This window comes from Phycodurus eques, chromosome 3 (assembly GCF_024500275.1).
Source record: "Phycodurus eques isolate BA_2022a chromosome 3, UOR_Pequ_1.1, whole genome shotgun sequence".
Taxonomy (NCBI): domain Eukaryota; kingdom Metazoa; phylum Chordata; class Actinopteri; order Syngnathiformes; family Syngnathidae; genus Phycodurus; species Phycodurus eques.
Window position 1 is genome coordinate 29,021,259 of NC_084527.1, and position 16,427 is coordinate 29,037,685.

Here is a 16,427-nt window from a genome sequence, read left to right on the forward strand (position 1 = left end):
GGATGAAGTGGCTGGGGAGAGGGATGTCTGGGCGTCCCTGCCAAAGCTACTGCCCCCGTGACCCAACCTCGGATAAGCGGTAGAAAATGGATGGATGGATATTTGCTTGGTGTCCGTTTAAAAACTGAGTTTTTCTCAAAGTTCCACCACACTTTAAACAAGTCTCGTTTCCTTCCACATCGGTGATAGTGGAGTGGTACAAAGAGCTGACTTTGGGGCAGCCAGTGTGGAAATGATTACCACTCTGTGACTGTATAATTAAATGTCCTGCCACAGAAACTGGGACATGTGAAAGACTAATCCGATTTCCAATTGATCCAAGTGTAACTTGCAAAATTAATTTGATTCCCAATTGAATAGTCTGGTTGTGTTAATCCACGTCTAATCGTTGATCAAGGTCACAATAAAGTGTTGGCATGTACAGTATTCTGAAATCTGTTTTCAATCGATTTAATCCGATAGTTTGGTTTTCTGAAGTGCATAGGAAATATTGTGTTGAGTGTCTGTATTTGTCATTACACCTTGTGGTCACCAAGACAAATCACATGTTGAAACATACTGCTCTATTTGTCATGATGTTAATATACAGCAAAAACAGATGCCCAAAATCAGCTAAGAAAGGCTCAAGCTCACCTCTGACACTAATGAGAGGCCACACCTTTTAGGAAATTGATGGATAAAGAAAAGGGCAATGATAATTCCCATCACACACGTTATTTAACTTTTTGTTGTTCGTTTTGTGTCGCTCTTCAGAATTCCTGTCCCAGTGGACTCTGACAACATCCTCAGACCTTGATACTTCACTGAGGTCTTGATCCTTCTATTTTAATAATGGCAGCCTGAGAGAGCATCTCTGAACTCTTCTCAACATCATGATATTTTAAATGCAGTCACACAAACCGCATGATCAGTGATCCATGGATCATTGGTCTAGCTAGCATTCATCTGAACTGCTGTATCTACAGTATGAACAACTGCTTTGCGTTAGGTTGTATTTATCCTATTACGAGAGGATTTAGATATGAAATACTACAACACAGCTGGTGATCTTCTTATCTTCGGGTTTAATACCACTTATTTTGTATGCACTACTTCATCCGTGTATGATTTATGGAACACTGTAGCTCACATAAACTGTGTGATTTGGCCATTCAGGTCTTGAGCACTGTCTGTTAAAACTGGGTCAGCGTATTTTAGTGCATTTGAAAAAAAGCAAGAGAGCATGTTTCCTGCATCACTCAGGTCTACAAGAGTAAAGAACGCAATCTAACGCTTAAAATTTACTTTCACTTTTAGGACTTATGTATTCAACCATAGTCTTAATTTCTTACTGGACATTAAAGGTCCCGTATTTTGGCTATTTAGAACTCCCATAGAGTGACTTAGTATAAACGTGTCAATTTCATTTTAAAAAAAACACTGGTTTTGTCATATGGCCCCTCTAACAACTTCTGTTTGACCCAGTTTTGTACCTACTTTGTCCATATCTCCATATATCCAACTTCTTCACATAACTACTCAAGTAAAAGTAAAATGTATGGTGCATTTTAACTACGCTGACAAGTACTATTTATCCAAAATGTTACTTGAGTAAATGTAATGGAGTAAATGTAGAGCGTTACGACCCACCTCTGCTCAAGAGTATCCATCCATCCATTATCTGAACCGCTTCTCCTCACTAGGGTCGCGGGCGTGCTGGAGACTATCCCAGCTGTCATCGGGCAGCACCCTGAACTGGTTGCCAGCCAATCGCAGGGCACATACAAACAAACAACCATTCGCACTCACATTCACACCTACGGGCAATTTAGAGTCTCCAATCCATGCATGTTTTTGGGATGTGGGAGGAATCCGGAGTGCTCGGAGAAAACCCACACACCCACGGGGAGAACATGCAAACTCCACACAGGCGGGGCCGGGGATTGAACCCAGGTCCTCAGAACTGTGAGGCTGACGCTCTAACCAGTCGTCCACCGTGCCGCCTGCTCAAGAGTGTGGCTTAAAGGTGGCATCGAGGCACCTTTCCTAAGATTTTTGTAGAAGACGCTCTCGTACAGTGCAAACACTTTTCTATTCGCTCTGCTTGCTTCGCCTCTGTTTCTTGCTGATAAGCTTGTTATTCTTCTTCCAAAGAAATTAGAAGCAGCGACTCCTGGATATGGTTAAACCTGTGGGACTGTCCTTTTTTGTAGATACAGTCTGTTGTTGCCATATTCCAATATTTTTTTATACCCCCTTACCATTACGTGAACGTGGCATGCTTATTAGCACAAGCCTGCTATTAGCAACGAGACCAGCAACAAGATGCCTCCTTTTTCCACTGAAGACTATCACAAACTGCTACATAAGATGGCAGTCCTGGAGACTGACTGTCCCTGACTGTCCATTTATATGTGAATATAAATGGACAGTCAGGGAATGAAACCACTCCACCGATCTCTCAAAATGATGAGCAGAAGCATGCTAACAGACAGCCACTTAGCTCCACAAAGAGGATGGATGTGGACCGTGGAAACTAATGGATCCTCCAGTAGTTCTCAATGGAATTTACTGGGAGCATAGCCTACATATATGTAACAACATCAAAAAGGCAGAGCAGAACACCAGCAGCATTACCGAGGAATCCGGCTGGCCTGCGTTGCGTTCTTCCTCAACCCCCGAGACGGTCACTACAGCAAAGGGCAAGAAAAGAGGACGTGAGTCAATGCAAAAGATTGACATCACTTAAAAATAGATTCGAGCCACTTTTACAAGACCCTGGCCATGAATGCTCATCCCCACCACTGAAAGGCATGAAACTAAATCATATAAGAAGAAAATGGCACCCCAAAGATTAATAGTTGGTGATGGAGCTGCCAAGGATGTATAACTTTTTGCAGTGAGAAGAACACCAAAGTACTAGGTTTTACCAATGATATGGTGTCTTCTTCTTTCTTCTTCTTTTCCTTTCGGCTTGTCCCGTTAGGGGTCGCCACAGCGTGTCATCCTTTTCCATGTAAGCCTATCTCCTGCATCCTCCTCTCGAACACCAACTGCCATCATGTCTTCCCTCACGACATCCATCAACCTTCTCTTTGGTCTTCCTCTCACTCTCTTGCCTGGCAGCTCCATCCTCATCATCCTTCTACCAATATACTCACTATTTCTCCTTTGGATGTGTCCAAAGCATTGAAGTCTGCTCTCTCTAACTTTATCTCCAAAACATCGAACCTTAGCTGTCCCTCTGATGAGCTCATTTCTAATTTTATCCAACCTGGTCACTCCGAGAGCGAACCTCAACATCTTCATTTCTGCCACCTCCAACTCTGCTTCCTGTTGTCTCTTCAGTGCCAGTGTCTCTAATCCGTACATCGTGGCTGGCCTCACCACTGTTTTATAAACTTTGCCCTTCATCCTAGCAGAGACTCTTCTGTCACATAACACATCTGAGACCTTCCTCCACCCGTTCCAAACTGCTTGGACCCGTTTCTTCACTTCCTGACTACACTCACCATTGCTCTGGACGGTTAACCCCAAGTATTTAAAGTCTTCCACCCTTGCTATCTCTTCTCCCTGTAGCCTCACTCTTCCCCTACCACCCCTCTCATTCATGCATATGTATTCTGTTTTACTTCGGCTAATCTTCATCCCTCTTCTTTCCAGTGCATGCCTCCATCTTTCTCACTGTTCTTCCAGCTGCTCCCTGCTTTGACTGCAGATCACAATGTCATCTGCAAACATCATGGTCCACGGGGATTCCAGTCTAACCTCATCTGTTAGCCTATCCATCACCACTGCAAAAAGGAAGGGGCTCACGGCTGATCCCTGATGCAGTCCCACGTCCACCTTAAATTCATCTGTCACACCTACAGCACACCTCACCGCTGTTCTGCTGCCCTCGTACATGTCCTGTATTATTCTAACATACTTCTCCCCCACTCCAGACGTCTGCATGCAGTACCACAGTTCCTCTCTGGGTACTCTGTCATAGGCTTTCTCTAGATCTACAAAGACACAATGTAGCTCCTTCTGACCTTCTCTGTACTTTTCAATCAACATCCTCAAGGCAAATAATGCATCTGTGGTACTCTTTTTAGGCATGAAACCATACTGTTGCTCGCAAATACTCACTTCTGTCCAACGTCTAGCCTCCACTACTCTTTCCCATAACTTCATTGTGTGGCTCATCAACTTTATTCCTCTATAGTTGCCACAGCTCTTCACATCACCTTTGTTCTTAAAAATGGGCACCAGTACACTTTTCCTCCATTCCTCAGGCATCTTCTCACGCACTAGAATTCTATTGAACAAGCTGGTCAAAAACTCCACAGCCACCTCTCCGAGATGCTTCCATACCTCCACAGGAATGTCATCAGGACCAACTGCCTTTCCATTTTTCATCCTCTTTAATGCCTTTCTAACTTCCCCCTTACTAATCATTGCCACTTCCTGGTCCACCACACTTGCCTCTTCTACTCTCCCTTCTCTCTCATTTTCCTCATTCATCAACTCCTCGATGTATTCTTTCCATCTAGCTACCACACTGCTGTCACCAGTCAACATATTTCCATCTCTATCCTTAATCACCCTAACCTGCTGCACATCCTTCCCATCTCTATCCCTCTGTCTGGCCAGCCTATATAGATCATTTTCTCCTTCTTTAGTGTCCAACCTGCCATACATGTCATCATATGCCTCTTATTTGGCCTTTGCCACCTCTACCTTTGCCCTGTGTCGCATCTCAATGTATTCCTTTCGCCTCTCCTCGGTCCTCTCGGTGTCCCACTTCTTCTTAGCCAACCTTTTTCCTTGTATGATTTCCTGTACTGTGGGGTTCCACCACCAAGTCTCCTTCTCTCCTTTCCTGCCAGAAGATACACCAAGTACTCTCCTGCCTGCCTCTATGATCACCTTGGCTGCAGTGGTCCAGTCTTCTAGAAGCTCCTCCCATCCACCGAGAGCCTGTCTCACCTCTTCCCGAAAAGCTGCACAACACTCGTCCTGTCTCAGCTTCCACCACATGGTTCTCTTCTCTGCCTTTGTCTTCCTAATCTTCCTCCCCACCACCAGAGTCATCTTACACACCACCATCCTATGCTGTCTAACCACACTCTCCCCTACCACTACCTTACAGTTGGTAACCACCTTCAGATTACATCGTCTGCACAAGATGTAATCCACCTGCGTGCTTCTACCTCCGCTCTTGTAGGTCACCCAATGTTCGTGCCTCTTCTGGAAAAAAGTGTTCACTACAGCCATTTGCATCCTTGTTGCAAAGTCTACCACCATCTGTCCCTCCAAGTTCCTTTCCTGGATACCCATCACTTCTTCATCACCCCTATTACCTTCACCAACATGTCCATTACAATCTGCACCAATTACGACTCTCTCTCTGCCTGGGATGCTCAGAAGTACTTCGTCTAGCTCCTTCCAGAATTTCTCTTTCCCCTCTAGGTCACATCCTACCTGTGGGGCATAGCCACTAATCACATTACACATAACACCCTCAATTTCAAATTTCAGCCTCATCACTCACTCTGATACTCTTCACCTCCAAGACATTCTTAGCCAACTCTTCTTTCAAAATAACCCCGACTCCATTTCTCTTCCCATCTACACCATGGTAAAATAATTTAAACCCTGCCTCTAAACTTCTAGCCTAACTGCCTTTCCAGCTCTCCTGGACACACAATATATCAACCTTTCTCCTGATCATCATGTCAACCAACTCCTGAGATTTTCCTTTCATAGTCCCAACATTCAAAGTCCCCACATTCAGTTCTAGGCTCTGTGCGTTCCTCCTCTCTTTCTGATGAAGAACCCGCTTTCCACCTCTTCTTCTTCTTTGACTTCGACCCACAGTAGCTGAATTTCCAACGGCGCCCCGCAGGTTGACGGCGCCGCTGGCGGACGTTGTTAACCCGGGCCACGACCGATCAGGTATCGAATTCTTTGGATGAACGCTCATATTTGTTTGGCAAGGTTTTAAGCCGGATGCCCTTCCTGACGCAACCCTCTGCATTTATCCGGGCTTGGGACCGGCCTACAGTTTGCACTGACTTGTGCCCCCCATAGGGCTGCATTCAATGATATGGTGTCTGATATCTTTAAAAAATAAATAAATAAATAAAAAATCCTGGCGATCACTAATGAGAACCCAACTGTAAAATCTGTCATTATACACACAGGGGTTCTGGTTGTTGTCAAGCAGCGATCAGAGGTACTGAAGTGAGATTTCATTGATCTCCGAAAGAAAGTGCAATGTTTAGATGCTGAGGTTTACAAAAGTGCACCTCTCCCAATGGTATGATTTGGAGATGAACGTTTCAGGCGGCTCAGTCAATTAAATAAGTGGCTCAAAGAAGTGTGTACTGAGCTATCCGTGAGCTGCATTGACAATTCAGTGTTTTTTGGAACATCTTTACAAGGCAGACGGTTTCTGTCTAAATATCTTCTTCGAGACTTTTTGCTACTAAATGAAATGTGGTTAATAGAAACTAGCAGTAATACCATTTTAACACTAGAAAACCCAAGGTTTTCTTATACCTGCTGCAATGTCAAGAGGACAGCCCAAAGGCTCTGTGGTTTAAAATTAACAACTCAAAGGCATACAATTTGCCACCTTTCTTTTGTAAGGGTTTAGGGTTAGGGTTAGGGTTAACCAAAAAAAGAAAGGTGTATCAAAACAAGTTTTGGTCAACACTACCTTGTGTGATGTTGAAAATAGCATCGACAAGTTGATGATTATTTTTCACAAAATAATGGCAAAACAGTCAACAGGCCTCCTATTTCTTCCCTAGTCCATATTCAAGTGGCCTTGTGCAAAACTGTCATTGGCATTTTGATTTTTCAATATCCATCCATCCATTTTCTGAGCCGCTTCTGCTCACTAGGGTCGCGGGCGTGCTGGAGCCTATCCCAGCTGTCATCGGGCAGGAGGCGGGGTACACCCAGGACTGGTTGCCAGCCAATCGCAGGGCACATACAAACAAACAACCATTCGCACGCACAGTTACACCTACGGGCAATTTTAGAGTCTCCAATTAATGCATGTTTTGGGGATGTGGGAGGAAACCGGAGTGCCCAGAGAAAACCCACACAGGCACGGAGAGAACATGCAAACTCCACACAGGTGAGGCCGGGGATTGAACCTGGGTCCACAGAACTGTGAGGCTGACGCTCTAACCAGTCGTCCACCGTGCCGCCATTTTTCAATATGGTTTTATTTAATTCTTTTTTTAAGTGTTTTATCGCGGTACACTTTTTATATTGTTCTTGATAGCACTACTTTCACGTGTATATGAATGGTATGTGTATGTTATATATTTTTATAGCCATGCATTACTTTGTGCGACTGTGGACATTGTAAGTGTGCTATATAAATAAGCAGAAAATCCTGGTGAAAACAATAAATTAAAACAATTATTACTGGCTACAATTACGGTAGTAAATAACTGGATGAGCCAAAATTTTCTTCACTGAATTAAATAAATGGCAATAAAGAAAATAGCAGACCAGGAGAAGGTCAACCATGCTTTTAGCTCAAGAAGACTCTTATTGTAACGGTCTTCTGACTGGCCTGCCCCAAAAGAGCATTAAACAGCTGCAGCTCATTTAGAATGTTGCAGCTTGGGTTCTGACCAGAACAAAAACGTCAGAACATATTTAATTTATGTTTTAAATGTTTATAATGTAATGATCTGTGCCCTGCAGTTACTATGCAGAGCATGGGTGGCACTTTGTGCTGCTTTTTTCCATCTCTCTCTCCAGCACTAATCACCTCCTCGTTTGTGCACCTGGTTCCAATCAGCACTCATCACTGCCTGCACTTAAGCCTGCCAGATCCAGAGTTCCAGCGCCAGAGTATTCTCGTTTCCACGTGGTACACCGGCTGACTTGTTACTTCTGCTAGTAAGAAAACATTCCCTGATTACCCGTTCCTGAACTTACTCTCTGTTTTCCTCCTCCAGTGCCTTGCTGTGCTTCCTACCACGACGCCTGCCCCAACGACATTGCCAAGCTCACTCACCTGCTCACGCTCCAGTCTCCCACACGCTCCCATCTCCTCCGGACCCAGTTCAAGCCTTGGAATTCTTGACCCTGCGCTCCACCCGAATAAACCCCTACCAACTGCTTCCTCAGTCTCAGTCTGCTTTTGGGTCCAGTCCAATATTGTTTGGTTACCAACCGTGACATATAAGCTGTTTTTTTTTCTTTGTTTTTCAATGCTTTTAATCATGTAAAGCACATTGAGTTACCTTGTGTATGAAATGCGTTATATAAATACCTTTGCTTTGCTTTGCTTTGTAGACTTCTTGTTCATCTCGTTCGGATAGGATCGGAAAGTTCTGAAGCAAAAAGGAGAATCTGAAGATGGCCACAGAGACACTTTCAAGTGACAGATCGATCCTGGCCGATGAAACACTATCATGCAAAAGCGCCAACATTCCCCATGCGTGTGATGCCCCTTCTATCTTGTCAAAGCCAAAAGGTAAGCAGAACTGCATTGAGCATTGTTGGATAAACAGATTAGTGTTAGCTAATAAGGTTATTTTTTGGATAATTGGCAAATACTTGATTGTGCTGTGAAGTTGTCGACACGTTGGTGTTGGGAGTTATTTGTGTTCGCTGATATGTCCATGGGGAACATACACACAGTGTAATGTATGAAGTGCTGCCTCTATAAAATGCAATGAAAAATGCCTTTATTTTCTTGCTGTGTGTTTCCTCTTAACCACTCTCTGGGCTTTGCTCCTCCAAATAAAAGCAACTCTTGTCACAAGGCTCAGACTCTTCCCCCAGTCATCATGGTTCAGCAGTATATAGGGTTTACAGTTGCTCATCTGAATGAGAAAAGGTGGGCCCCTGATTATGGGATAATTTGAGCAAAAGAAATAGGGTGTATAAAGTCTGCGTTAATTCTTGACCTTTGAGTTATTTTGATGAAAGCATGGCACAGACAGTTCAGTATTAAAATGTATAATAGAATCATTTTTACTGCCAATATGTTCAGTTTCATTACATCTTTTCAACAATGTCAACATTTACTTTTAATGTCATAACCTAATGACAGTGTTCTGGTTCCATACCTGCACTTTGCAAACGTCAGTCAAATTAGGGTATAATCATCCATCCATCCATCCATCCATCCATTTTCTTTACCGCTTATCCTCACTCGGGTCACGGGCTGCTGGAGCCTATCCCAGCTATCTTCGGGCGGGAGGGGGGGTACACCCTGAACCGGTCGCCAGCCAATCGCAGGGCACATATAAACAAACAACCATTCGTACTCACATTCACACCTACGGCCAATTTAGAGTCTTCAATCAACCCACCACACGTTTTTGGGCTGTGGGAGGAAACCAGAGTGCCCGGAGAAAACACACCCAGGCACGGGGAGAACATGCAAACTCCACACAGCCGGGTGCCAAACAGGTACGATGGACCGCATATTCAGCCATCACACTGAGCTTGTGTGTGTGTGACTTCTCTACAGAGCTGGCCCGCTCCTTCAATGGCTGGTAAATCATCTTGCTTCTTTCGTGACTTTCACATATGCATGGCTTCAACAGCACAGGACATGTGGGTTTTGTCTTTTCGCAGAGATCTCGGATTTTCCGTGCACTTCTTCTCTGGACCTTGCAAAGTGCACGTCAGTGCCATTTTACCAAACCTGCCCACCCGCTGCACACCGTAAGTAAGAAGTGGTCATGCACAACTGTTATAGCCATAAGGGGAGTGATATACACTAATGTTGTACTTTGGTAACTGCGTTTTTGTGTGTTCCTGCCAACCTGTGCCATCTTCCAAAGAGACGTCACCTAGATCTGCCATCGAGCCGGATCAAGCCGACGAAGGGGGGATAGGTAATAGACAGGCTCTCGCCAGATGGCACCATGACCCCCCAACCTCGGACTGGGACTGCTTTCCCTGTCTCCGCTCCACCGCCGAGACAGACGGCCACGGGGATGCCTGGTTTATCTCACACGGACGCTAAATGAATTACCAGCCAGTCAAAGTGGAGACGAGGAATCCTGAGTCTTCACCCGGACTATAAATCAATTACCAGCTACCCCAGAAACCTGGAGTCCCAGGTATCAGAAGACCCCTGTGTACAGGGCTCAAGATACTGACCCAAAAAGCTTGAAAATCTGCTGGTCCCGCATGCCAAGATAAAAGTTCAATGTAACTCGTTAAGACATCGGGGATAATGGATTGGACACGAGCAGATGTTCCGCCTACACACATGCTCATTTGCCCCGCTCCCAGCCCCCAACTCGCTCACTCAATCACAAATCTAACTGCAGCCCTGTTAGATTTGTGATTAACAGTCAGTGGAAGGCGATCAAACATAGATACCCATATTTGTTGTAGCTACTTTGATTCATAATAGTTTTGCCAAACTAAGACATTGTATCAAACCCAGTGAAATTTGTAAAAACAGCTCACCAATTTGTGTTGTCACTGTAAGTAAACGCCGAAGCTCTGACCATGCTAGCACTAACTGCTATGTCAGACCCAGCGGCCTACGAAACTGTCTAGTTTCCCACCAGCACAGGTTGCCCCAAGAACATCAGCACCATCGATGTAACCCTGGTGTTTGCGGTGCAGTCAAAATTGTCATTGTTTTACACGGGACCTCATCGCTACAGCAATTACTCATCATTGTCATGATCATCAGCAGCATAAGAATTGTTGACATGTACGTACAGGACGGCGGACAACTGGCTAGCACATCTGCCTCACAGTTTTGAGGACAGGGGTTCAAATCCCGGCTCCGCCTGTGTGGAGTTTGCATGTTCTTTCCGTGCCTGCGTGGGTTTTCTCCGGGTGATCCAGTTTCCTCCCACATCCCCAAAACATGCGTGGTGATTGATTTAAGCCTCAAAATTGCCCGTAGTTGTGAATGTGAGAGCACATGGTTGTTTGTATCTATGTGCCCTGCAATTGGCTGTCGACCACTTCAGGGTGTATCCCGCCTCTCGCACGAAGATAGCTGGGATAGGCTCCAGCACGCCCGCAACCCACGTCAGGAATACGCGGTACAGAAAATGGATGGATGGATGTACGTACAGGTACTGTACAATGTATATCTGCATCCTTATCTGTAAGCTGTTTACTGTAGGCCTACCGTATTTTTACACCTATGTGTGAAGATGCTTGTAACAGTTTTATTAAAGTGTTTTGGGGTCATAGTTTGTGCAAAGTTTATGGTTTAAACTATTGATGTAGGCAATTATAATCTCTTAGGTGAGCATCAATTATTCACGATAATTTGCTATTTGCGGTTGGGCTTGTCGCCTATTCCCACTGTATCCAAAGCTTTCTTTACACAACAGAAATCCACGCTGTCTCAGAGGAAAATGCAAAGAATGAATGTAAATGTTGATTCATCCATTAATACTGCATTTTCCTGCAAGAAACGAAATCCCCCTATTGCTTCAATTTTGCAAACTGATTGTAAATAACCAAATCCATTAAGGACACTCACATCATAGCTGAATAACGTGTCTTTCAATAAAGTATTTGCGCCACAGGCAAAAATGCAGAAGCCAGCAAGGACATCTTCCTCTGTTTCCCTGTCATATTAATGTGAGCGTGGGAGTGTGAAGCACCCCGCCATCATTGTCACCTTCCCTTCGGTTTCTTTCTCAAAGAAAAACTTGAACGTTAAATAAGCTTGGAGGAAAACTTCATGTCCACGCAATTTACTCCTGAGCTTTAAGGAAAAATGTTGAGCAAGGGATAGGAGACGCATCTACCCAGGCATTAATATGGTTGTAATAGTTGTGTAGCCTACAAGTCATCAATTTGTTGTTTATCATGACACTGATGATTGGAGTATAACTTCCTACTGAGTCTGAAAATCTGAAAAGTCTTGAAAGTCTGAAATATATCGACAAATGTAGAGCTTTGTGTTTTTTATTCAGCCTATTGCTTTTATGACCCTTTAAATTAAGACAAGAAAATATTGTTGATCTGGTGGTGAAAACAGTTCAGCCAAGACCAACAAATTATGCTAATAACTTTCACCTCGAAATGCTGCTGGAAATTCAGGCGCTGTCCTACTAATAATTGTAGTTGCTTGAATGAAATATTTACTGTAATGCTGATAAGTGAAACATTCACTTGGATATTTAAGGACTTCTGCAATCCAATGTGATCCACTACATCAGTTTTACAGTATTATTTTGACAATATTGTTTACTCTGGGCGGCACGGTTGGTGACTGGTTTAGCACATCCACCTCACAGTTCCGAGGTCCCGGGTTTAAATCCGGCGTTCCTCTGTGGGGTTTGCATGTTCTCCCTGTACCTGCATGTTTTTTTTTTGCTATATGACCAGTTCAGGGTGTACCCTGCAATTCACCCAAAGTCAGCTGAGGCAGGCACCAGTACATTCATGACCATAGTGAGGATAAGCAGTTCAGAGAATACATGGATCTTTATTGTGGTCATATTTTGTAGTGGTGTATCAATTCACCACATCATTATTTAAGACAACTAGACAACACTAGACAACTTTAAGTGCATTAAAATATCATTTTAAATGTGTTCATTTTTATTATTATTAAATTAAAAACATATATATTACAGTGGATATGGAAAGTATTCAGACCCCCTTACATTTTTCACTCTTTGTTATATTGCAGCCATTTGGAGAAATCTTGCAAGTTAATTTTTTTGCTCATTAATGTACACACAGCACCCCATATTGACAGAAAAGAATGGAATTGTTGTAATTTTTGCAGATTTATAAAAAAAGTAAAACTGAAATATCACAGGGCGGCGCGGTGGACGACTGGTTAGCACATCATCCTCACAGTTCTGAGGACCGGGGTTCAAATCCCGGTCTCGCCTGTGTGGAGTTTGCATGTTCTCCCCGTGCCTGTGTGGGTTTTCTCTGGGCACTCCGGTTTCCTCCCACATCCCAAAAACATACATCGTAGGTTAATTGAAGACTCTAAATTTCCCGCAGGTGTGAATGTGAGTGTGAATGGTTGTTTGTTTCTATGTGCCCTGTGATTGGCTGGCGACCAGTTCAGGGTATACCTCGCCTCTCGCCTGAAGATAGCTCGGATAGGCTCCAGCACGCCCACAACCCTTGTGAGGATAAGCGGTTCAGAAAATGGATGGATAGATGGACGGATGAAATATCACAGAGCCACAAGTATTCAGATCCTTTGTAGAAGCACCCTTTTGAGCTAATACAGCCATGAGTCTTTGGGAATGCAATAGGTTTTTCACACCTGGATTTGGGGATCCTCTGCCATTACTCCTTGCAGATCCTCTCCAGTTCTGTCAGGTTGGATGGTGTACTTTGGTGGACAGCCATTTTCAGGTCTCTCCAGAGATGCTCAATTGGGTTTAAGTTAGGGCTCTGGCTTGGCCATTCAAGATCAGTCAGTCAGTTGTTCTGAAGCCACTCCTTCGTTATTTTAGCTGTGTGCTTAGGGTCATTGTTTTATTGGAAGTGAACCCTTGGCCCCGTCTGAGGTCCTGAGCACTCTGGAGAAGGTTTTCATCCAGGATATCTTTGTACTTGGCCGCATTCATCTTTCCTTTGATTGCAACCAGTCGTCCTGTCCCTGAAACTGAAAAACACCCCCGCAGCATGATGCTGTCACCACCATGCTTCATTGTTGGGACTGTATTGTACAGGTGATGAGCAGTGCCTAGTTTACTCCACACATCGAATTATGGCCAAAAAGTTCTATCTTGGTCTCATCTGACCCGATAATCTTAATTCTCACCATTTTGGAGTCCTTCAGTTGTTTTTTAGCAATCTCCATGCAGGCTTTCATGTGTCTTGCACGGAGGAGAGGCCACTCTGTCATAAAGCCCCGACTGGTGGAGGGCTGCAGTGAAGGTTGACTTTCTAGAACTTTCTACCATCTCCCAACTGCATCTCTGGAGCTCCGCCACAGTGATCTTTGAGTTCTTCTTTACCTCTCTCACCAAGGCTCTTCCCCCCCCCGATTGCTCAGTTTGCCCAGACGGCCAGCTCTAGGAAGGGTTGTGATCGTCCCAAACGTCTTCCATTTCAGGATTATGGAGGCCACTGTGCACTTAGGAACCTTAAGTGCAGTAGAATTCTTTTTGTAACCTTGGCCAGATCTGTGCCTTGCCAAAATTCTGCCTCTGAGCTCTTCCGGCAGTTCCTTTGCTCTCATGATTCTCATTTGCTCTGACATGGTCTTATATAGAGAGGGGTGTGGCTTTCCTAATCAAGTCCAATCAGTATAATCAAACACAGCTGTACTCCAATGAAGTTGTAGAACCATCTCAAGGATGGTCAGAAGAAATGGACAGCACCCAAGTTAAATATATGAGTGTCACAGCAAAGGGTCTGAATACTTATGACTGTGTGATATTTCAGAAAGAAAGAAAGAGAAAGAAAGAAACAAACAATAAAGCAAACAGAAAAACCCATAGTTGTCACAGAAATAAATTGAATCTGATAAAAGTAATAATACAGTTAAAAAATAATGAAAGTTAACCAATGGAAATCACACATTACTTTCGAATTGCGGTTTAAAAGAAATAATTTATTATACTCATGAAACAGCCCTGGACAAAAATGATATCCCTAGAAAAGATTGAAAATAATTTGACCATAGATTCATGTACAAACAATCACTCAGTCGGCCTATTTAAAGAGTGATCACTGTGCTGTTTGGTGACATGGTGTGTACCACATTAATCATGGACCAGAAGAAGCGAAGGAGAGTTGTCTCAGGAGATTAGAAAGAAAATTATAGACAAAGACGTTAAAGGTAAAGGCTATAAGACCATCTCCAAGCAGCTTGATATTCTTGTGACCACAGTTGCACGGATCGACGGGACTGTAGCCAACCTCCCGTGATGTGGCCGCAGGAGGGAAATTGGTGAGAAATTGAAAAGATGGATAATGTTGTAAACATACATCAAATTTTTGTGTACTGTATTAAAAACAGATTTAAATACCTCTGCAAACCTAGCGGTGCCTTTGAACTTTTACCCAGTATTGTACTGTTTTTTCACTCACATCCTGTGCATCTTCTGGGGGGCTAAGCCCCCCTATCCATAAAACCTAGTGACACCCCTGAATCAACCAATAGATTTCCAAGGAGAACAAACTGTGACTCTTTCAGTCTCTCTGTACCTCTGTTGCAACCTGCAGATGACATTGGCACTCTAAGCTCAGTGACCACTTCCCTCTCAGAACATCCTGTTTGCAGCCAGAAGTACTGTTGATAAATTGTTGACCTGGTCTCGTTATGTCAAAACAGCAATATGAAGAAGACTGTTTAAATACCAATTCTAATTCATGGAACAAACACCTGTTGTGAATTCTGACGTTCAACTCCTTGTTAGTGAACAGCAAGTGGTGCAAAAAGGACTGAAACATTGATCAGTTGGACGTGCATTAAAAGTTCTCTAGAAGGTCAATTTAAATTCACCTATAAAGGTTATACTGCATGCTAGGTTCATCCTGATATTTAACCTGATATTTAACCCGAAAATCCCTAACCTTTTGTGAGAAGTGTTTATAACCAGAAGGCTACTAATACAAATACAGACCTCCACTCAGGCGGAACTAGTAATACAAATGAAAACAATTCATCGAGCTTAGTTTTTGGGTTTGCTTGTCCAGTTGTTTGTTAGTCATCCGGCTACTTACATCTGAATTAATGGAGGATGGAGAACAGACAGGGGATGCCAACATGATTCTGAGGGTTGAACGGGTCAAATGGATTGATATATAATTGGGTGTTTAAATGTAATTAGTTGTTTCTTCATGCACCATTCCTCTACAAAGTTTTGTTGACTTGACATTGATTTTGTATTTTTTATGCAAAACTACAAGTCATATTGATTGCGATGAAATCAGTCACATATAAACAAAGCTAGTGAGACTTTTAGACAGTACTGTATTTATAAATAATATAGAAGGGTTTAGAGTCACTGTAGTGGTACATTCACCTGACGTTGATACAGGCAGTGTGGGTTGAGCTCCCACTCAGTGACTGTGAATGTGAGAATGAATGGTTGTCTGTCTCTTTATGTGCTTGGCGACTGACTGCTGAGCAATCTGGGGTGAAATCCGTCTTTTTGCCCAACGTCAGCTGGGACAGGCTCTGAGCTGATAATGATGAACAAACAAGGACTTCAGTTTCCCTTGCCCAGATGTGGGTCACCGGGTCCTCCTCTAAAGCCAGGCCTGGAGGTGGAGCTCGAAGCCGAGCGCCTGGTGGCCGGGCCTGCACCCATGTGGCCCGGCCCGGGCACAGCCCTGTAGAGGCAACGTGGTTCCCCTTCCCATGAGCTCACCACCAGTGGGAGGGGCCAAGGGGGTCAGGGGTGTAGTGAGATGGGTGGCGGTCTGATCACCGGCCACAGAAGTTTGCTTAAAGGATGTGGAATGTCGCCTCTCTGACAAAGAAGGAGCGGCTGGGGGCTGGTGTG

General features: G+C 43.9%; 1 protein-coding gene across 1 annotated transcript in view; it reads right to left on the minus strand.

Moving 5' to 3' along the window:
* Nucleotides 1–16,427, minus strand: part of htr7c (5-hydroxytryptamine (serotonin) receptor 7c) — a 49,216-nt gene that overhangs the window by 8,687 nt on the left and 24,102 nt on the right. Inside the window, exon 2 of the mRNA XM_061671039.1 lies at nucleotides 8,267–8,327. Coding sequence (XP_061527023.1) covers nucleotides 8,267–8,327 — 61 coding nt within the window. The remainder of the gene's footprint in view (nucleotides 1–8,266; nucleotides 8,328–16,427) is intronic.